Source organism: Oncorhynchus gorbuscha, linkage group LG14 (genome assembly GCF_021184085.1).
Source record: "Oncorhynchus gorbuscha isolate QuinsamMale2020 ecotype Even-year linkage group LG14, OgorEven_v1.0, whole genome shotgun sequence".
NCBI lineage: Eukaryota > Metazoa > Chordata > Actinopteri > Salmoniformes > Salmonidae > Oncorhynchus > Oncorhynchus gorbuscha.
The window spans coordinates 39,787,133-39,811,269 of NC_060186.1; the positions used below are offsets into that span (position 1 = coordinate 39,787,133).

General features: G+C 42.1%; 1 protein-coding gene and 1 pseudogene across 1 annotated transcript in view; both read left to right on the forward strand.

The window, feature by feature from the left end:
• The first annotated feature begins 691 nt into the window (after positions 1 to 691).
• On the forward strand, positions 692 to 836 carry LOC123995988 (annotated as a pseudogene).
• Positions 837 to 12,967: 12,131 nt separating this feature from the next.
• Positions 12,968 to 24,137, forward strand: part of LOC123995644 (uridine diphosphate glucose pyrophosphatase NUDT14-like) — a 29,847-nt gene continuing 18,677 nt past the window's right edge. Inside the window, exons 1-2 of the mRNA XM_046299293.1 lie at positions 12,968 to 13,152; positions 22,265 to 22,308. Of these exons, the coding sequence (XP_046155249.1) occupies positions 13,072 to 13,152; positions 22,265 to 22,308 (125 nt within the window). The 5' untranslated portion in view covers positions 12,968 to 13,071. The remainder of the gene's footprint in view (positions 13,153 to 22,264; positions 22,309 to 24,137) is intronic.

Sequence of the window (24,137 nt, forward strand, 5' to 3'; positions counted from 1 at the left end):
ATACAGGTGCTGGGCCTAGACATTTGTCTTAAGGATCTTAATTGGTTAAGCCTCCACAAGTGCCTGCCGGTACGATCCATCATGTACCGGCATAGCTTGGCATGGTCCCCCCAGGGACTGTCCTTTCGCAGGAGTAGTGTGGGCCAGGGCTCAGGGTTTGCTAGGGAGAGTGAAGGGAGGTTTTGTTTTAACATGGGCAAGGGTGGAGAGGGGTAGGGAGAGCAGGGTGGGTAGGTAGGGACCATTTTCTGTTGTGGCTGCTTATCAGTCTTTTTAAGAAAGGGCTCTGGGATGCCAGCTATGGGCTGGTTAAGTCGTTGGCAGACATGGTGGTGGAGGGAATAGTGAGGAGAGTGGAGGGAGATTTGAGGGTGAGGATAAGGAGGAAGTGGGGCCACCATGCCGCCTTAGAGTGGTGGAAAGTGGGATTGGGGCTTGTCAGGTAGGTAAGGTTTAGAAGGTAGGTTGGTAGGTTTTGTGGGATTTGGAATGCTTATGTTTATTAATGGCTTGTGATTTTTGTTAGTTTGCAGCAGCCCCCTGGAAAAGATTGGGTTGGTTGCCTATCTCTTACCAGCGAGAAAGGTGTTCAGCGTTTTTTGAAAACCGATGGGTTGTTTTTTGTTACAAGTTTTGTTTGGATATGGGCATGTTAAAACAATTGTGAAATGTTCACCGTGTAAATGTATGAAAAGTTAGAATACAGGCTTTGAATAATCTGTTCTTGTCAGTTTAATATCTGATAGGTCCCCTATCTGGGGACCATATATTAAATAGATTTTTGGAACAGGGAGATGGAATAGGGACTTGCTCGGTGCACCCCCTATTCAACTTCTGGCGCCGACAGAGATGGCCGCCTCGCTTCGCATTCCTAGGAAACTATGCAGTATTTTATTTTTTTACGTGTTATTTATTACATTGGCACTCCAGGTAATCTTAGGTTTTATTACATACAGTCGGGAGGAACTACTGGATATAAAAGCAACGTCAACTCACCATCATTACGAACAGGAATACGACTTTCCCGAATCGGATCCTGTGTTTTGCCCACCAGCCGGGACAATTGATCGGTTCCCAGCCGGCAAACCAAAACAAAGGCGCCGTAAAAGGGGCAGACGAAGCGGTCTTCTGGTCAGGCTCCGTAGACAAGACTCCCTAAATTCTATCAGCATATCGATTGTGCTACCAGGGCTTGTAAAACCCTGGATCATGTTATTCTAACTTCCACGACGCATATAAGGCCCTCCCCCGCAGTATTTGAGCGAAACTGAAAGAGCGAACCACTGCTTTTAACCAGCGCAAGGTGACCGGAAACATGACCGAATACAAACAGTGTAGCTATTCCCTCTGCAAGAAAATCAAACAAGCTAAGCGTCAGTATAGAGACAAAGTAGTGTCGCAATTCAACGGCTCAGACACGAGGTATGTGGCAGGGTCTACAGTCAACCACGGATTACAATAAGAAAACCAGCCCAGTCGCGGACCAGGATGTCTTGCTCCCGGACAGACTAAACAACTTCTTTGCTCGCTTTGAGGACAATACAGTGCAACTGACACGGTCCGCTGCCAAAACCTGCGGACTCTCCTTCACTGCAGCCGACGTGAGTAAAACATTTAATTGTGTTAAATCAAGGACCATATCGCCTCCACCAAATTGCCGCCCCAATAGGTCCTCAGACAACGCAATCGCAACCACACTGCACACTGCCCTAACCCATCTGGACAAGAGGAATACCTATGTGAGAATGCTGTTCATCAACTACAGCTCAGCATTTAACACCATAGTACCCTCCAAACTCGTCATCAAGCTCGAGACACTGGGTCTCGACCCTGCCCTGTGCAACTGGGTACTGGACCTCCCGACGGGCCGCACCCAGGTGGTGAGTGTATGTAACAACATCTCCACCCCGTTTATCCTCAACACTGGGGCCCCACATGGGTGCGTTCTGAGCCCTCTCCTGTACTCCCTGTTCACCCACACTGTTCACCCACACTATAGTGGTAGGCTTGATTACCAACAACGATGAGGTGGCCTATAAGGAGGAGGTGAGCGACCTCGGAGTGTGGTGTCAGGAAAATAACCTCACACTCAACGTCAACAAAACTAAGGAGATGATCGTGGACTTCAGGAAACAGCAGAGGGAGCACCCACCTATCCACATCGACGGGGGAACAGCAGTGGAGAGGGTAGAAAGTTTTAAGTTCCTCGGCCTACACATCATGGACAAACTGAATTGGGCCACCCACACAGACAACGTGGTGAAGAAGGCACAGCAGCGCTTCTTCAACCTCAGGAGGCTGAAGAAATTTGGCTTGTCACCAAAAGCACTCACAAACTTTTACAGATGCACAATCGAGAGCATCCTGTCAGGCTGTATCACCGCCTGGTATGGCAACTGCTCCGCCCACAACCGTAAGGCTCTCCAGACGGTAGTGAGGACTGCACAACGCATCACCGGGAGCAAACTACCTGCCCTCCAGGACACCTACACCCCCCGATGTCACAGGAAGGCCATACAGATCATCAAGGACAACAACCACCCGAGCCACTGCCTGTTCACCCCGTTATCATCCAGAAGGCGAGGTCAGTACAGGTGCATCAAAGCAGGGACCAAGAGACTGAAAAACAGCTTCTATCTCAAGGCCATCAGACGGTTAAACAGTGGCTGCTGCCAACATACTGACTCAACTCCAGCCACTTTAATAATGGAAAAATTGATTTAAAAAAAATGTATCACTAGCCACTTTAAACCATGCCACTTAATATGTTTACACACCCTACATTACACATCTCATATGTATATACTGTACACAATACCATCTACTGTATCTTTCCTATGCCGTTCTGTACCATCACTCATTAATAGATCTTTATGAACATATTCTTCATCCCTTTACACTTGTGTGTATATGGTAGCTGTTGTGAAATTGTTAGGTTAGTTGGTTGTTACTGCATTGTCGGAATTAGAAGCACAAGCATTTCGCTACACTCACATTAACATCTGCTAACCATATGTATGTAGTTCTACCAATGTTTCACGGCCTTTGCATATGATACATCATGACTGATCCTATATCTCTGAGCTTCTCTAGCCTCTCTCTTTACCTGCCATCCACCAAAAGCTGCACTGGGTTCTCCACCACAATTACAGCACTTCACATTGCTTCCACATTCACCCGTAATCATGTGCCCCTCCACACTTCGCACATCTTTTATTTCCTTTACACTGAGCAGTTACATGCCCCATTCTTTGTCATTTAAAACACTGCAGTACATATGGGACAAATACTTAAACATTGAAACTAAGGAATCCTATCTGTACTTTTCCCAGCAAGACTGTGTCGAACTTCAGCATCACTGATACGCTTTCACTTATTTGACCCTCTTTCCTAATGATAAACCTTTTGTCACTCTGTCTCCCTTGACATTTTCTTTAATGTCATCAGTGGACATACAGTGCCTTGCGAAAGTACTCGGCCCCCTTGAATTTTGCGACCTTTTGCCACATTTCAGGCTTCAAACATAAAGATATAAAACTGTATTTTTTTGTGAAGAATCAACAACAAGTGGGACACAATCATGAAGAGGAACGACATTTATTGGATATTTCAAACTTTTTTAACAAATCAAAAACTGAAAAATTGGGCGTGCAAAATTATTCAGCCCCCTTAAGTTAATACTTTGTAGCGTCACCTTTTGCTGCGATTACAGCTGTAAGTTGCTTGGGGTATGTCTCTATCAGTTTTGCACATCGAGAGACTGACATTTGTTCCCCAACCTCCTTGCAAAACAGCTCGAGCTCAGTGAGGTTGGATGGAGAGCATTTGTGAACAGCAGTTTTCAGTTCTTTCCACAGATTCTCGATTGGATTCAGGTCTGGACTTTGACTTGGCCATTCTAACACCTGGATATGTTTATTTTTGAACCATTCCATTGTAGATTTTGCTTTATGTTTTGGATCATTGTCTTGTTGGAAGACAAATCTCTGTCCCAGTCTCAGGTCTTTTGCAGACTCCATCAGGTTTTCTTCCAGAATGGTCCTGTATTTGGCTCCATCCATCTTCCCATCAATTTTAACCATCTTCCCTGTCCCTGCTGAAGAAAAGCAGGCCCAAGCCATGATGCTGCCACCACCATGTTTGACAGTGGGGATGGTGTGTTCAGGGTGATGAGCTGTGTTGCTTTTACGCCAAACATAACGTTTTGCATTGTTGCCAAAAAGATCAATTTTGGTTTCATCTGACCAGAGAACCTTCTTCCACATGTTTGGTGTGTCTCCCAGGTGGCTTGTGGCAAACTTTAAACAACACTTTTTATGGATATCTTTAAGAAATGGCTTTCTTCTTGCCACTCATCCATAAAGGCCAGATTTGTGCAATATACGACTGATTGTTGTCCTATGGACAGAGTCTCCCACCTCAGCTGTAGATCTCTGCAGTTCATCCAGAGTGATCATGGGCCTCTTGGCTGCATCTCTGATCAGTCTTCTCCTTGTATGAGCTGAAAGTTTAGAGGGACGGCCAGGTCTTGGTAGATTTGCAGTAGTCTGATACTCCTTACATTTCTATATTATCGCTTGCACAGTGCTCCTTGGGATGTTTAAAGCTTGGGAAATCTTTTTGTATCCAAATCCGGCTTTAAACTTCTTCACAACAGTATCTTGGATCTGCCTGGTGTGTTCCTTGTTCTTCATGATGCTCTCTGCGCTTTTAACGGACCTCTGAGACTATCACAGTGCAGGTGCATTTATACGGAGACTTGATTACACACAGGTGGATTGTATTTATCATCATTAGTCATTTAGGTCAACATTGGATCATTCAGAGATCCTCACTGAACTTCTGGAGAAAGTTTGCTGCAATGAAAGTAAAGGGGCTGAATAATTTTGCACGCCCAATTTTTCAGTTTTTGATTTGTTAAAAAAGTTTGAAATATCCAATAAATGTCGTTCCACTTCATGATTGTGTCCCACTTGTTGATTCTACACAAAAAATACAGTTTTATATCTTTATGTTTGAAGCCTGAAATGTGGCAAAAGGTCGCAAATTTCAAGGGGGCCGAATACTTTCGCAAGGCACTGTAGCTATTGGGACCTCAGTGATGGCTACCTTCAATCCAACATAAGCACCAGGGACATGACTTTTAATCTTCTTCCCATTAAGCTTTTCCATTTTCAGAATCATCTCTTGTTGAGCTTGGCAACCACACCATATTAACAATCTACCATTTCCAATGAACAAAGTTAATTTCACTTCACCTACCTCTTTCTCTATGGCATTAGTTAGTCGGATAGGGTGAAAGTGAGGCCCTGTGGTCTCATCAAAACTATCACCACTTTCCAATCGAACACATCGTTTCTCTTGCTTCCTACCTTGGCCCTCTTTATACTTTCTTTACTAGATACTCCACTGCTTTCTGTATCATGATCTCTCTTCTTCCTATGTCTACCACTACCGACCTCCCGCTCCATATCATCAGAACTGACACCCATATTGTTCGCATTCCAGCACAGCTGTTGCTTCACCAACTTTTTATCCATTTCTTCCATTTCGTCCGCACTGCCAGCCGCCATTTCCAACCTCCAATCTTTTGTTGTGTTCCCCCTAGCAATACACAGCTGATTCAAATATCCAAATCATCAAAATGTGCCCCAAGATCGAGTTTGGGACACCCTGTTCTAGACGGGTCATTCCTAGTTTGCCGTGCCATTTGGACCTCATAACGTTTGATGGGAAAAGTATATATATTTTTTATTATTCTATCAGAAAAAGGACATGTTTGACTTTCAGACAAACATATTGGTCAAACTCAGGCACTATTGTTTTTTTAGGTGCATTTTTCAACCTGTTAGGTGCATAATCCTAACAGAGTGGCAATTCTGAGACCGAATTAGCCATAGCTCTGTGAGTGCGCAAGATTTAGCTAGCATGATAATGAACACTTGAACATGATTTTAACTTCTCTATCAAACAGGTAGAGGTGCTAAAGGAGCATCTTAAACTTGACCCCAAAAAAACATCTGGGTCAGATGGTTTAGACCCTTTCTTCTTTAAGGTTGCTTCCCGTATCATTGCCAATCCTATCTCCAACCCTTTTAACCTGTCTCTCATTTCTGGGGAGGTTCCCATTGATTGGAAGGCAGCCACGGTTCATCCTTTAATTAAAGGGGAGATCAAGCTGATCCTAACTGTTATAGACCCATTTCTATTTTGCCCTGTTTATCAAAAGTGTTGGAAAACTTGTCAATAATCTACTGACTGGCTGTCTTGATGTCTATAGTTTTCTCCCTGGTACGCAATCTGGTTTCCGCTCAGGTTATTGATGTGTCACTGTAACCTTAGAGGTCTTCAATGATGTCACCATTGCCCTTGATTCTAAGCAATGTTGTGCCCGATATTTTTATTGACTTGGCCAAAGCTTTTGATATGGTAGACCATTCCATTCTTGTGGGCTGGCCAAGGAGTCTCTGAGGCGTCTTTGGCCTGGTTTGCTATCTACCTCTCTCAAAGAGTGCAGTGTATAAAGTCAGAAAATCTGCTGTCTCAGCCACTGCCTGTCACCAAGGGAGTACCCCAAGGCTCGATCCTAGGCCCCACGCTCTTCTCAATGTACATCGACAACATATTTCAGGCAGTAGGAAGCTCTCTCCGCCATTTATATGCAGATGATACAGTCTCATACTCAGCTGGCCCTTCCCTGGTTTTTGTGTTAAATGCTCTACAACAAAGCTTTCTTAGTGTCCAACAAGCTTTCTCTACCCTTAACTTTGTTCGGAACACCTCCAAAACAAACGTCATGTGGTTTGGTAAGAAGAATGCCCCTCTTATTACTACCTCTGAGGGTTTAGAGCTTGAGGTAGTCACCTCATACAAGTACTTGAGATTATGGCTAGACAGTGCACTGTTCTTCTCTCAGCACATATCAAAGCTGCAGGCTAAGTTTATTCTAGACATGGTTTCCTCTATCGTAATCGCTCATCTTTCACTCCAGCTGCCAAACAAGATGACCATCCTACCCATGCTAGATTATGGAGACATAATTTATAGATCGCCAGGTAATGGTGCTCTCGAGCGGCTAGATGTTCTTTACCATTAGGCCATCAGATTTGCCACCAATGCTCCTTATAGGACGCATCACTGCACTCTATACTCCTCTGTAAACCGGTCATCTCTGTATACCCGTCGCAAGGACACTGGTTGATCCTTATTTATAAAACCCTCTTAGCCTCACTCCCCCCTATCTGTGATGTCTACTGCAGCCCTCATCCTCCACATACAACACCCGTTCTGCCAGTCACATTCTGTTAAAGGTCCCTAAAGCACACACATCCTTGGGTCGCTTGTCTTTTGAATTCACTGCAACTAGCAACTGGGACGAGCTGCAACAAACACTCAGACTGGACAGTTTTATCTCAATCTCTTCATTCAAAGACTCAATCATGGACACTCTTATTGACAGTTGTGGCTGCTTTTTGTGATGTATTATTTGCTGCCTTGCTATGTTGTTGTCTTTGGTCTCTCTTTATGTAGTGTTGTGTTGTCTCTCTTGTTGTGATGTGTGTTTTGTCCTGTATTTATTTATTTATTTAAATCCCAGGCCCTCTTCCCCGCAGGAGGCCTTTTGCCTTTTGGCAGGCCGTCATTGTAAATAAGAATTTGTTCTTACCTGACTTGCCTAGTTAAATAAAGGTTAAATAAAATAAAAAATAAAAAAATATATTTTAACATTTTGAAATGTAAATTTTCTCTATAATTTTGCCTAACAAAATTCAAAAGGCACTCGCACATCTGAGCAATTGTCACGAATCCCGCCGATTAGTTTTGTCTGATTAGTTGCACCTGTTTCTTGTTTAGGTTTTGGTTTTGGGCTATTTAAACCCGGTAGGCCCGCCGGCTTTTGTGCGGGCTTGTTATCTGTTATTTGATGTGTGTGATTTCTGTGGAAGTATTTTGTTCTCGAACCGTTTCGTCCTGTTGTTTTGGACTGGGTCTTATTGCGCCCCTGTGTGTGGCGTTGACCGACACTGTTGTTTTGGGAATAAAACATTCCACATATCAACTACCCTGCTCTCTGCGCCTGACTCCTCCACCCACTACTTCTAGAAGTACATGACAGCAATCGTATTTGCAGGCGCATAAGCGTACGTATCGGCCACACGGCCTTCATCAGAGCCATTTTTTAGCCTAACATGGTGGAAATGTCTGAGTGGGACATATAGACGAACAACATGAAACATGAAAAAATAGATCAAACTTTGTGTTTATACTGTATGTATGTACGTTTGCACCATTATTTTCCCACAAAAGAAATTATGACACTTCCTGGATGTGGTGTTATTTTAGAAAGGGGTTGTTTTCTTAAATTGAGAATTAGAAACAAACTCACAGGGTGGGAAGTGAAATAAGTGACACAGACAATCTTAAGTTAAATAATGGTAATTAATGAGAGAGAATTTAACTAGGGCTATAAAATAATGAAGAAAGATTTAAAAGTTGTTTTTATTTTAAGGCTTATATTTTGCTTCACCTGGGGACATGGCAAAAACGACTACAACAACACAAAGTGTTAAAATGCATACAATTTCCTTTCAAGATCCACATTTACATTAATAGCACTTGCTTGTCCTTATGGGTGTGTTCCTAAATTCACTCTGGAGTGCCAGAGTGCGCTTCATAAATTCAGAGGGTTGTCAAATTGTCAGTTTGTAAATTCAGAACGGTTCACTTTTGGACTGTTCAGAGTTGCACACTGGACGCTCTGGCCAAGGAGTAGATTAGATCCGAGTGTTCTGACATCACAATGGCAGTTAAGCACCCCAGCTAACTGGCTAAAGTTAGCTAGCTTGATAGTTTCTTCCAGATACAAATGAGAGAACGCCTCACTGATCATTTTACTCACCCTAGCAGAGCTGGATAAGCCGTTTGCACGTTATCTAGAGCATTGGTGACTGCAACAATTTAATTATATATATATTATATATATATTTTTGCTGACATACTGACATGGTCATATTCAACGTGTGTTGTGTGTTCGTAAGTGCATCAGTTATTTTGTGTTCTGGCGAATTTACGGACACATCCTAATTTATCCTGAACATTTTTGTATTTTTTTTTAGATTACTTTGGTTTATTTGTGTGGTGGCAAGTAGCCTAGTGGTTAGAGCGTTGGGGCAGTAACCGAAAGGTTGCTGGATCAAATCCCCATCTGTTGTTCTGCCCCTGAACAAGGCAGTTAACCATCTGTTCCTTGGTAGGCCGTCATTGTAAATAAGAATTTGTTCTTAACTGACTTGCCAAGTTAAAGGTTAAATTAAAAAAATATTATGAAATATAAAGCGGGGCAAAAAAGTATTTAGTCAGCCATCAATTTTGCAAGTTCTCACACTTAAAAAGATGAGAGAGGCCTGTAATCTTCATCATAGGTACACTTCAACTACGACAGACAAAATGAGAAGAAAAATCCAGAAAATCCCATTGTATGATTTTTAATGAATTTATTTGCAAATTATGGTGGAAAATAAGTATTTGGTCAATAACAAAAGTTTATCCCTGTGTATCAATCAGTTTGAGCTGTTTTTTACAACCCACTATCGGTTCAGCTTTTTGCTTTTCCAGCTTCTTGTTTTTGGATTTTAATGTTTCACTTTGCCTGGTACGGCAATTGCTCGGCCTCCGACCGCAAGGCACTACAAAGGGTAATGCGTACATCACTGGGGCTAAGCTGCCTGCCATTCAGGACCTCTACACCAGGCGGTGTCAGAGGAAGGCCCTAAAAATTGTCAAAGACCCCAGTCACCCCAATCATAGACTGTTCTCTCTACTACCGCATGGCAAGTGGTCCGGAGTACCAAATCTAGGACAAAAAGGCTTCTCAAAAGTTTTTACCCCCAAGCCATAAGACTCCTGAACAGGTAATCAAATGGCTACCCGGACTATTTGCAGTGTGTTCCCCCCAACCCATCTTTTTCGCTGCTGCTACACTCTGTTTATCATAAATGCATAGTCACTCTAACTATACATTCATGTACATACTACCTCAATTGGCCCGACCAACCAGTGCCCCAGCACATTGTCTAACCGGGCTATCTGCATTGTGTCCCGACACCTACCACCCGCCAACCCCTCTTTTACGCTACTGCAACTCTCTGTTTATCATATATGCATAGTCACTTTAACCATATCTATATGTACATACTTCCTCAATCAGCCAGACTAACCACTGCCTGTATGTAGCCTCGCTACTGTTATAGCCTCGCTACTGTAATTTTTAACTGTCTTTTTACTGTTGTTTTTATTTCTGAGCTGAAGACAGGAGGAGAAATGGAAGTGAATGAGTGTGAATTATCGGAGGTGGTAGGTGTGGTATAGATATCGGAGACCGAGGTATGAACCAAGGATCAGGAGGTAGGTGTAGTATAGATATCAGAGATCTAGGTATGAACCAAGGATCAGGAGGTAGGTGTGGTATAGATATCGGAGATCTAGGTATGAACCAAGGATCAGGAGGTAGGTGTGGTATAGATATCGGAGACCGAGGTATGAACCAAGGATCAGGAGGTAGGTGTGGTATAGATATCGGAGATCTAGGTATGAACCAAGGATCAGGAGGTAGGTGTGGTATAGATATCGGAGACCGAGGTATGAACCAAGGATCAGGAGGTAGGTGTGGTATAGATATCGGAGATCTAGGTATGAACCAAGGATCAGGAGGTAGGTGTGGTATAGATATCGGAGGCCGAGGTATGAACCAAGGATCAGGAGGTAGGTGTGGTATAGATATCGGAGATCTAGGTATGAACCAAGGATCAGGAGGTAGGTGTGGTATAGATATCGGAGACCGAGGTATGAACCAAGGATCAGGAGGTAGGTGTGGTATAGATATCGGAGATCTAGGTATGAACCAAGGATCAGGAGGTAGGTGTGGTATAGATATCGGAGGCCGAGGTATGAACCAAGGATCAGGAGGTAGGTGTGGTATAGATATCGGAGATCTAGGTATGAACCAAGGATCAGGAGGTAGGTGTGGTATAGATATCGGAGACCGAGGTATGAACCAAGGATCAGGAGGTAGGTGTGGTATAGATATCGGAGATCTAGGTATGAACCAAGGATCAGGAGGTAGGTGTGGTATAGATATCGGAGGCCGAGGTATGAACCAAGGATCAGGAGGTAGGTGTGGTATAGATATCGGAGATCTAGGTATGAACCAAGGATCAGGAGGTAGGTGTGGTATAGATATCGGAGATCTAGGTATGAACCAAGGATCAGGAGGTAGGTGTGGTATAGATATCGGAGACCGAGGTATGAACCAAGGATCAGGAGGTAGGTGTGGTATAGATATCGGAGGCCGAGGTATGAACCAAGGATCAGGAGGTAGGTGTGGTATAGATATCGGAGGCCGAGGTATGAACCAAGGATCAGGAGGTAGGTGTGGTATAGATATCGGAGACCGAGGTATGAACCGTGGATCAGGAAAAAGATGAGTCTGTGAAAGTAGGAGTGACGTTTATGGAAAAAGTGGACTCTTTCCTTTTGGCTGATCCATTTGTGGTTTCACGGTCGGTGAAAAAAGAGTTGGGTAATGTGGAATCAGTGAGGGTAACCAGAAATGGTCCAGTGATAATTGTTTGTGTTTCTGTTGGTCAGAGGGAGCTCGAAGTAAAATGAATTTGGGCAAGAAAAGTGAATGGTTTCGTTCTCAAGTAAAGAGCACCAATGAAAGGAGTGATAACTGGGGTAGCAGTAAATAGAAATGTTGACCAGCTGAGGGGAAATATTCCCTGTGTATGTGATGCTTGTCGTTTGATGCGACGCAAACAGGGTGGCAAGAGTGAGGAAACAGAAGAGTCATTGTCTGTTCTTCTGAGTTTTGAAGTTGAGTCTTTGCCTGACAAAGTGAAGTTAGGATATTTAAGTTAACCTGTACAAGCGTATATGCCGAATACGTTACGATGTTACAGGTGTCAAGCTTACGGGCATGTGGCAGCAGTGTGTAGGAGGGGGGTGTGAGAAATGTGCAGAAAGGAATGATAAAAGGGAATGTGTAGTATTGGGGAAAGTAGTGAAATGTGTTAATTGCAGAGGTGTCCATGGAGCTGGGTGTAATATTCATATGTGTAAACATACTGAATTGTAATTGGATGCATTTTACCGCCATGACTCACCTGGTTACTGTGCTATGATTGGTTAAGACCACCCAAATGGTTAGGTCATGGGCAGTTTGATCCTGGTTAGCGATACGTGAACATGCCAGTTATAGGTAGCTAATAAAGAGCTACGTTAAGAAATATCCTGTAGTACTGCATTTTATTATTTTGTACAAAGTGTGCAAAACAAGACACTGGGGATCAGAAATGTCCCGTGCGAGAGTGGCAGGTGAGGATTCCAGGGTTAGAGTAGTGCAGACGTTGTCATATGCTGAGGCAGTGAAGAAAGTAGAGGAAGTTGTGTTAAGGGGGAGGAGTGGTGAGAGTAGTAGAGATATACCAGTACAGAGGGACAGGCCAAAAAGTGATATAGGTTTCAGTAAGATTGGATTTTTAGCATTTATAGCAATGGTTATCAGCTGTGCTGCAGAGATGGAACGGAAGTTGCAGAAAATGGAGGTTGTGGTGGCAGATGCAGAGAGGTATTTGGGTGTACAAGACTTGACATCAGAAGAGTTACAGGGTGTGTTAAGTGGTGATGTCCCATCCTTTCAGGATGATGGCATGAGGTAGGAATAAATACATTTAAATTAGTGGAGAAGGCTGGTGTTAATTTTATTTGATATAATTTAGAAATTAGTGAGTGTAGTGTTAGATGGTAGGGTATTTATTTAGTACATTTTAATGTTTCAAGCAAAGTATAAGGGAGTTGTACTCCAGTCGAGTAGGTGGCGGCAATGCAACAAATTGGATGCCAACCGCCGTTAAATCGCATAGAAGAAGAATAAGAAGACTTCCAATTAAAAGTGAGTGTATTTTGTCCTTACTAGGGAACCGTAGGAATTTGTCTCATTCTCCACTCCGACCTGTGGTTTGTGCTATCTGACGTGAGATAAGCACCGGTGGAAAGCTAGCAGTCTGAACTATGGAGCAGATACATGATATCCAGGTCGTTCCGTGCACCAACTCCAATTATCTGAAACCATTCAGGGTGCACTATAACCAGGTGAGTCAAAATAGCTCACTCGCGTCTGAATCTAGTCTGAATTCCCCGACTCATTCATTTCTATTGCTAGTAGCCCAACCCCCATTCTTTCCCCCATTGCTTTATTGTGCTGCTTCAACGGCATAACCTTCATAAAAATACAGTACACCATATTTCAGTGACACTTATGGACTTAGCTATCTTAACTTTGCTTCACCACTGCCACCAAATGTTTTCTCTTAGCATGAAATGTAGATTTTCAGGCAAGTAGCTAACATATCAGTTACTGTCTCATGAGCATATGCTTTACATTAACGTTAGCTAACTAGCAACCTAGTTAAGCAACTGGCTAGTTTGTTGGAAATGTACAACCTGATGCTTAGCTACAATATCTACATTTCTCCTGTGGTTGTTGTTGCACGTTGAGCGTTAGCTAGCCTAGTCATGTAATGTCAGGCCTTGTTGGGATGTGTCAAACTAGAGATGGCCTTGCTAGTTTGATAGTGATTTTATGAGGTCGGATGTTGAGCATTTGGTGCTGTACTGAGCTTGCAAACCCATTTTACTTTCAGTGATATATTTGAATATATCTAGGGAACCCACACAAGTCCACTTATGTATAGAACCCACCAGTATTTTATGGCCCACAAATCATCTTGTGAAAATGTTCATCTACCTGAGTCTTTAATCTAAAGGGCAGCTGGCCCCTCGGGAGATAAAATGCATGTTAGGATAGCTTTCTAGTTAGCTACATTGATTCCACTAGTAACTATCCTCTTAGGTACGTACAGTAGCTAGTTGTTTGGAAGATGGATACACCAGGATTTGTGGTCGTTGTTTCAGTATGATATGTTGGATAAAGGAATACTAGACTCCGTAACAGTCGTTGCCATTCTTGAATTAGGCTGTTAATACTTTCTGGATCGAAAGCTATGCTCAGGTCAATCAATAACATGCATGTAGGCTTCTAGAGGCTGGTCAAAGGCTGTGCCATTGCTTCCTTTGACACTTTCCTTCAGGAAATGTAGAAATGTTCTGCTGTGATTTCTTTGGTAGTGAGACTCTTTGGGGCGGGCAACGCTTCATCACTTCACTCAACCTTTCCTGACATAATGACATTTCTCCTTCTGTGAATTTCATGAAGGGCATTAGGCACCGTTTCGGCAGGAGGGCATCTGTAGATATTTCCGTCCCAAGTGTTCTCCCCATCTGGGATTGTGGTCCTGGCCAAATGCTTCCTGTCATTGAGTGTGGAAGTGTTCTGCTTCTCTGGCCCATTGTTGCTCTTTAGGTGTTTGTGAGTCTTAGGCTGAATGACCACTGTTGAGCCCTATTGGTATGGCATTTCTTCCCCATCCGCTGTGTTATAGCAGAGACTTGATACTTTAAGTAGGGCGTTAAAGGACAAAATGAAACTTTGGGTCTGGTGTTATACTTTGTATTGTTATAGAGAAACTTCTCATGAACACAATACTTTTTTTTGATTTCATGAAGATAGGACTAGCCATTGCTGAGATCTTATTTTCAAGATATCTGAAAAGATCAACAAGGTTGCAGACAGGTCAATGTTAATCCTAGTTAATAATTTCACCATCACCTGTCTGGATTTTTTATTTATATTAACATGTTTTGTCCAATATCTCAAGAGAGGGGGATCATATTGTAATTAAATTGATTAAAAGTAAAGTGCAACTTATGAAATAGAAATGCTATATTATGCAAATTAGGCACGACAGAATATATATTTACAGTAATTTAAGCCCAATAATGTGAAGTAGGGTGGTCATATTAACAGATGTTCATGCTTTATACAAAACTGAGTTACAATTCATTACATTTGATTAACTTGTTATACAACTTTGCAAATGATATATGTAATATGCTAATTAGTCTGTATGGAATAAAAAGAGAAATGCAGCATGTTAAACCCATTCATTTAAAGTAAGGTGGTCATATCATTAACATATATTGGTGTGTGTGGTGTGTGTACCAGGGGTACTAGCAGTGTACATATAATTGTCAGGGCTCTAGAAGCACCTTTTTTTACAAGGAGCCCGTGGGTGTCTGTAAGCCGGTAATAGACTGCTTTTGACTGTAAAAATAAATAGAAAATTGGCACCAGCCAAGTGTCCAGGATGAGAGGGAAAATCCCATTGTGAAATAATGCTTTTTTTAGCCTATTCATTGAAGGAAATACCAGTTGATGTAAATACATTTGACTGGTTATGCTTATCGTTCTATTGGTTCATTTGCATCATTTAGTGGAATTAAATTGGCCAGTTTGTATATTCTTTATGCATTTTATTTATCAGATGTGCATAGTGTACAGAGAGCCTTTGAGCAGAAAATGAAGGCCAATGGTGACTTTTTAAAACTGTTTTAATGGCTGTGATAGAAAACCTGAGGATGAATCAACAACATTGTAGGTACTCCGCAACACTAACTTCAGGGTAATAAAGAACGTTTTGTAACCTTTCTTTACCAAGAAAGTCTTCATCATTTCATCATTTCCTGCCACTCATACACATTACATGTATCTGTTCCATCACCTCTGAAAGTGGATGGCTCACACATATCAGATTTCATGACAGTTTACCTTAATATCATCATCCATGTGTAGTTAACTAGTGATTGATTTATAGTTCTTAAAAGTTTTTTTATAAGATAGGTTTAATGCTAGCTAGTAACTTACTTTGGCTTCTTACTGCATTCGCGTAACCGGTAGGCTCCTCGTGGAGTGCAATGAGAGGTAGGTGGTTAGAGCGTTGGACTAGTTAACCAAAAGGTTGCAAGATTGAATCCGCGAGCTGACAAGGTAAAAATATGTCATTCTGCCCTGAACAAGGCAGTTAAACCCCACCAGAATGTGTTCTTAACTGACATGTCTAGTTAAATAAAGGTACAAAAAATAAAATATCTGCCAAATCGGTGTCCAAAAATACAGATTTCCGATTTGGCTATTCCGATTAATCGGTCGACCTCTAATTTAGATTTGTATTTTTTTATTTCACCTTTATTTAACCATGTACGCTAGTTGAGAACAAGTTCTCATTTGCAACTGCGACCTGGCCAAGATAAAGCAAAGCAGTGTGACACAGACAACAGTTACACATGGAGTAAATGATAAAAAAGCCAATAACACAATAAACAAGTCAATGACACAGTAGAAAAAATAAAGTCAATATACAGTGTGTGCAAAAGGCATGAGGGGATGGGCAATAAATAGGCCATAGGAGTGAATAATTACAATTTAGCAGATTAACACGAGTGATAAATGAGCTGATAATGATGTGCAAATAGAGATACTAGTGTGCAGAAAAGTAAATAAAAACAGTATGAGGATGAGGTAGTTGTAGATTGGGTGGGCTATTTACAGATGGACTATGTAAGCTGCTCAGATAGTTGGTGAGGGGGGGAAAGAAAGTCTCCAACTAAAGCGATTTTTACAATTTGTTCCAGTCACTGGCAGCAGAGAACTGGAAGATAAGGCGGCCAAATTAGGTGTTTGCTTTGGGGATAGTCAGTGAGATATACCTGCTGGAACATGTGCTACGGATGGGTGTTGTTATCGTGACCAGTGAACTGAGAAGGCGGAGCTTTACCTAGCAAAGAATTATAGATGACCTGGAGCCAGTGGGTCTGGCGACGAATATGTAGCGAGGGCCAGCCGACTAGAGCATACAGGTCGCAGTGGTAGGTGATATTAAGTAAATGATGGATCAGAAGCATAGAATATAAGGAGTGAAAGAGACTGGGTTTTATGTCTGAAGTTAATGGTTCTCTGAAGAAAGACAGAAGGCTTTGGAATGTGTTGGATGGACGGGAGGAAGTCACAGGATTGCTATAGGGGAAGCAGATGGGCATCTGATAATTAGGTGAAGGAGGAGTTGAGGTCAGGTCAGATCCCCTGAAGGGAGTAATAAGTTTTTTTTTACTCTATTACCCTGTTACTGTGGAACCATAAGATGAGAGGAGTGTCTAAAGTGGGATATATATCTATCTGTGATGGTGAGATGTTTTTTGTTGTTGTCTGAATACAGCTGCCATCCCTATGGGAAGAATTAAACTTGGATAAACTTCTCTAGTGTCCTTGAGTTATTTACTCTGAAAAATAAGAACCTAACACCAGTAAAAGTGGTGGATCACCATTGTGCTTGACCAGAGTACCTGGATTCTTAGGTGTGGACATGTTATTCATGACGAATATTCAAATTGACTGTCTCCTTAAAGTTGACGGCAGGTGTAGTTCTCTTCTCTGGAGCACTGCTGTATTCCCGGTGATCTTGTAGATCCGGGTCATGGCACCAATTTTGTAACCAACTTCACACAGCCCCCCCCCCAGAAGAAAGGCACACAGACACCCACACTTCAGGTTGACTCGGGTTTTCATCTGCAGTAAAATATATCAAACCGTGATGACAGGCATTGACAGGACGGTCACATTCACACGTTCACTGGTTAGGTAGGACACGACATCTTTTAGATAGGAGCGACATTAATGATACATGCCCTCAACGTGAAGTGATATTAATCTATAAATACAGAGCACAACTACAACCCTTCTTATATTTAAGTGAATGTTTATATGAAAATAAACATTCACTTAATATTTCAATAAATCACCTGCTAGCAATAGCTATCGTGACATTGTAGTGCAGTGGCCAAGTTAGCTCGTCATTAACATGGCTAGCTAAGCCAGTAAAAACTTGGTTAACTTGCCGAATTAGGTGTTAAATACATTAACGGCAAAATAAATATATACAGTTGAAGATGGAAGTTTACATGCATGTTGCCAAATACATTTAAACTCAGTTTTTCACCATTTCTGACATTTTATACTAGTAATAATTCCCTGTCTTAGGTCAGATAGCATCACCACTTTATTTTAAGAATGTCTTATTTCTTTCATCAAATTCCCAGTGGGCCAGAAGTTTACATATACTCAATTAGTAGCATTGTCTAACTTGGGTCAGATGTTTCAGGTAGCCTTCCACAAGCTTCCCACAATAACTTGGTTGCATTTTGGCCCATTACTCCTGACAGGGCTGATGTAACTGAGTCAGGCTTGCACACGCTTCATCAGTTCTGCCCACACATTTTCTATAGGATTGAGGTCAGGGCTTTGTGATGGCCACTCCAATACCTTGACTTTGTTGTCCTTAAGCCATTTTTGCCACAAATTTGGAAGTATGCTTGGGGTCATTGTCCATTTTGGAAAACCCATTTGTAACCAAGCTTTAACTTCCTGAATGATGTCTTGAGATGTTGCTTCAATATCTCCAAATAGTCATTCCTCATGATGCCACTTATTTTGTGAAGTGCACCAGTCCCTCCTGCAGCAAAGCACCCCCACAACATGCTACCACCCCCTTGCTTCACGGTTGGGATGGTGTTCTTTGGCTTGCAGGCCTCCCCTTTTTCCACCAAACATAACGATGGTCATTATGGCCAAACAGTTCTGTTTTTGTTTCATCAGACCAGAGGACATTTCTCCAAAAAGTACTATCTTGTCTCCATTTGGAGTTGCGAACCGTAGCTTCTTCCTTGCTCAGTGGCCTTTCAGGTTATGTCGATATAGGACTCGTTTTACTGTGCATATAGATACTTTTGTACTGGTTTCCCCCAACATCTTCACAAGGTCCTTTGCTGTTGTTCTAGGATTGATTTGAACTTTTTGCACCAAAGTACGTTCATCTCTAGGAAACACAACGCGTCTCCCTCCTGAGCGTTATGACAGCTGCTTGGTCCCATGGTGTTTATACTTGCGTACGATTGTTTGTACAGATGAACGTGGTACCTTCAGGTGTTTGGAAACTTCTCCCAAGGATGAACCAGACTTGTGGAGGTCCACAATTTTTTTTTCTGAGGTCTTTGCTGATTTCTTTTGATTTTCCCATGAGGTCAAGCAAGGAGGCACTGAGTTTGAAGATGGGCCTTGAAATGCATCTAGAGGTACACCTCCAATTGACTCAAATTATGTCAATTAGTCTGTCAGAAGATTCTGAAGCCCTGACATATTTTTTGGGAATTTCCCAAGCTGTTTAAAGGTACAGTCAACTTAGTGTATTTTAATTTCTGACCCACTGGAATTATGATACTGTGAATTATAAGTCAAATCTTTCTGTAAACAATTGTTTGAAAAATAACTTGTCATGCACAAAGTAGATGGCCTAACAGACTTGCCAAAACTATAGTTTAACAAGAAATTTGACTACAACTGTACATAGTCACATTCGCTATTTAATTTAGGATATATGAACCTGTTTTCCAACAACACTTTTTATGCAGTTTTTATATACAGAGGAAGGAGACATGATCCTGCTCTCAGAATATCTCTCTGACTGAGGAGCAGGCAGACCCAACTTCCCAAATAGGGGAGAAGCACTCAAAACCCACTAGTTGTTCTTTCAAAGAAAATAATACAAAAATGGTAAGTCTGAAGACCTCTTCTATTACCAACCTTAATACAATGGCAGCAAATATTCTTATGAATTCAGCAACACATAATGAAAGGTAACTTTATTTATATCACCCCTTTTCCTGAAGTGAATGGTTTCACCCACTACTCTACTCGCGAGTTGCGGCATTCTTTGATATCTACATTGCGTGCGAGGTTGATGGAAACTCTACATTTTCACTTTGTCACACTAAGCTAGACAGAAAATGCTACCTGCTCCCAAAGTATCAATTGCTGATCGCCTATTAACTTCAATCTACTAGCCCTATAATGAATTTTATTTTGAAATTTCATCTGATGGGTTCTTTGAATCAGTACACCACACACATACACGATATCTAGCGGCAAACAGTATCTGACAGCCACCTAGCTAGAATTGACATGCACCCCTACTGAAATCTCAAAAGCTCAGAACATATTCATACCTCTTGACTTATTCCACATTTTGTGGTGTTACAGCCTGATTAAATCAAATGTAAATCTCACTCGTCTGCACATAATACCCAATAATGACAATGTGAAAATATATTTTTAGACATTTTAATTGTTTTTTTTTCTTCCCCCATTTGATTTACCCAACATTTGTAGCACTTTGAAGGTGCGTAATATGTGTTTATTAGCACCCCTTTTTGGATGGGGATTTGATTTGAACAGACCTCCAGGCTGTGTAAGGGCTATTTGACCAAGAAGGAGAGCTGGAGTGCTGCATCAGATGACCTGGCCTCCACAATCATCTGACCTCAACCCAATTCAAATCAAATGTTATTTGTCACATACACTTGGTTAGCAGATGTTTAATGCGAGTGTAGCGAAATGCTTGTGTGTCTAGTTCCGACAATGCAGTAATAACCAACGAGTAGTCTAACCTAACAATTTCACAACAGCTACCTTATACACACAAGTGTAAAGGGATGAAGAAAATGTTCATAAAGATATATGAATGAGTGATGGTGCAGAATGGCATAGGCAAGATGCAGTAGATGGTATTGAGTACAGTATATACATATGAGATGAGTAATGTAGAGTATGTAAACATTATATTAAGTGGCATTGTTTAAAGTGGCTAGTGATACATTTTTTACATGTATTGCAGCAGCCACTCAATGTTAGTGATGGCTGTTTAACAGTCTGATGGCCTTGAGATGGAAGCTGTTTTTCAGTCTCTGTCCCTGCTTTGGTGCACCTGTACTGACCTCATCTTCTGGATGATAGCGGGGTGAACAGGCACTGGCTCGGGTGGTTGTTGTCCTTGATGATCTTTATGGCCTTCCTGTGATATCGGGTGGTGTAGGTGTCCTGGAGGGCAGGTAGTTTGCCCCAGGTGATGCGTTCTGCGGACCTCACTACCCTCTGGAGAGCCTTACGGAATGTGGGCGGAGCAGTTGCCGTACCAGGCGGTCATACAGCTTTTGGTGACCAGCCGAATTTCTTCAGCCTCCTGAGGTTGAATAGGCGCTGCTGTGCCTTCTTCACCACACTGTCTGTGTGGGTGGACCAATTCGGTTTGTCCGTGATGTGTACACCGAGGAACTTAACTTTCTACCCTCTCCACTACTGTCCCGTCGATGTGGATAGGGGGTTGCTCCCTCTGCTGTTTCCTGAAGTCCACGATCATCTCCTTTGTTTTGTTGACGTTGAGTGTGAGGTTATTTACCTGACACCACACTCTGAGGGTGGTCAGGTAGGGTGGAGGTGATATGGTCCTTGACTAGTCTCTCAAAGCACTTCATGATGACGGAAGTGAGTGCCACGGGGCGGTAGTCGTTTAGCTCAGTTACCGTAGCTTTCTTGGGAACAGGAACAATTGAGATCTTTTGGGATGAGTTGGACTGCGGAGTGAAGGAAAAGCAGAGGGAACTCAGTGGGAACTCCCTCAAGATTGTTGAAAAAGTATTCCAGATACAGCTGGTTGAGAGAATGCCAAGAGTGTGCACAGCTGTCATCAAGGCAAGGCAAAGGGTGGCTACTTTGAAGAACCTCAAATATAAAATATATTTTGATTGAACACTTTTTAGTTAACACATGATTCCGTATGTGTTATATCATAGTTTGTCTTCACTATTATTCTACAATGTAGAAAATAGTCAAAATAAAAAATTGAATGAGTAGGTGTCCAAACTTTTTTTTGACAGGTACTGTATATAAATGCTTCTTATTGTAGTTTTGCTCGGCATCAGGCAAATTTTGTGCTTCAGTTGCACTTCTAAACTCGGATGAGAATTCACCAACAGGCATTCCATCAGTAGACGGCGCTCTTACTGATGTATAGCTACTTTTCTCCAGTACGTTTTGCTTGCAAATGTCCAAACTCACCAAAAATTACTTTAAGTAGCTACTACTTGTATAACTTTTTATAATTTCTTTGTAATTTGTTTTTCATTTGCACTCGCTAGCGGTCTTCATATTGAAATCTGCTATTAGTTTGTGCAAATGTTGTTAGCAATCTGGTAACTGATGCCCAATTAGCTTATTTTTTTGCCCCTTGTGTACTAAGACGGCAATACTGTAAATCCCGCGATGAAAGGCCGGCATGACCATATGAATCTGGATACCGTCCTAGTTAATGGATGATTTGATATCCATCCGAGCCCACCAACATGTAGGACAATTAACTAGATCCTAGCACAGTTCTTTCAGAATGTGAATGTCATTCATGTATTGTTTTTGTGTTCACAGAATGGGACAAAGAAATCGTGGGACTTCATGCGAACTCATGACAGGTGAGCTTTTATCTGCCATTGACCCGTTTCGTTGTTGATAAGAGAAACTCTGTGCTCTAGATGGGGTGTATTCACATGAACACACTCAAACACTCTTTCAACTACCTCGCTGTCAGCTGAGAAGAGTCTTCAGATGTGAAAACCCCACATGCCCACCCCCCCGCCTCTTCCCAACACATTCCTATACCCTTCACTTTGACTTGCTACCTAATAAACTAACAAAATATAATATTGAGGCCATTTCCTTGAACTTGGGAAAGCCCAGACAATTTCTCTCTTCAGTCAGTATAAGCTCTTGGCATTTCTTGTGGAGATTTTAAAATCTGAGGTATGAGGGGACATTTTTGGCTGATATTTTCCTTGCCAAAAAACCTTTAGCGTTTAACATTTAGCGGCCTTTTAAGCATTCTAGTATAGTTGAAACGCACAAACTGACAAAGTTAGTTTGTTGGCATTTACGTATATCCCCATTACCAGTAAAACATAAAACCTATTTCTTTCATTTGCTGTGCTGTTTCGTTGTTCATTTAAGTCGTTTCATTCTCAACCAAGATTTCATCATACATTTCAAGCAGTGAGGTTTCAGCTCTCTGTCCGTGGCCTCTTCCTCGGTGCGCACTGTCACTGTGTCCGTTTCCATCTTGTCCAGCTCTGTCTGTCCGTGGCCTCTTCCTCGGTGCGCACTGTCACTGTGTCCGTTTCCATCTTGTCCAGCTCTGTCTGTCCGTGGACTCTCCACTCACTGTGTCCATCTTGTCCAGCTCTGTCTGTCCGTGGACTCTCCTCTTCGGTGCGCACTGTCACTGTGTCCGTTTCCATCTTGTCCAGCTGTATCTGTAACATTTCATGTAAACCCTGTTTCTTGTCTGCATCGAAGTAGTGGTCTTTGTACCTAGCATCGAGCATGGTGGCGACACAGTAAAGCGGCTCAGAGAGAATGCCACCGACTCGCTTGTTCACAGCCTCTATTAGAGTACATTCGGCAGTTTGTTGAGCAGGCATTTCGTGAAGCTAATAGCAGTGACACCCATAGCAAGTAGCTCAAGTAACTCATGGGTGAACAGGGAGTACAGGAGAGGGCTCAACTCCGTGTAACTCCGGTATGGCTACATCTGAACAATAGCGCCTACTTGGTAGTGTGTACCGGGGCCCGAGGTGCTCGACAAGTCGGCAAAAGCCAACATCCATGACAGAGAGCGGTTGATTGTCAAGGGCAATGAATTCCATTATCTTGGCGTTAATGAATTTCGCGTTTTGAGTTGTCTCACTAAAATTCATTGCAAATTACAAAAAGTTTAAGAACAAATTTTCTCACATAGTTTGGATATCCAAAAAAGCAAAATTCCAAGAATTATTAAATAATATGAAGTCAACTTGGAAAATCATTAATCAACTGTTATAGTTGTAGATCTTATTCATCTCAATTGTTGGAAATAAGACCTATCGTGTTCCTGATGTTATTTCATGTGACTTTTCTGTAACTTTTTTGGTGAATGTGGGTTCCTCTGTTAAAGAAAATTGAGAATACTTCTGGAAATCCCTTGTCTGCTTCCTTTTGATCTTCCTGATGTTATGGAGGTGATGGCGGTAACTGGTAACTTAAAGATTTCATCATGTTATTAGTCACTACCATAAACCGTACTTTAACATTCAGAGTCCTGTACTTTGCTTAATTTATCTTTGCCACGATCCTGGCTAGTCTCCCACAGTCCCTGCCACTGGAGAACATCCCCACAGCATGATGCTGCCACCATCATCCTTCACTGTAGGGAGGGTACCCGATTTCCTCCAGGTGTGATACTTGGCATTCAGGCCAAATAGTTCAATTT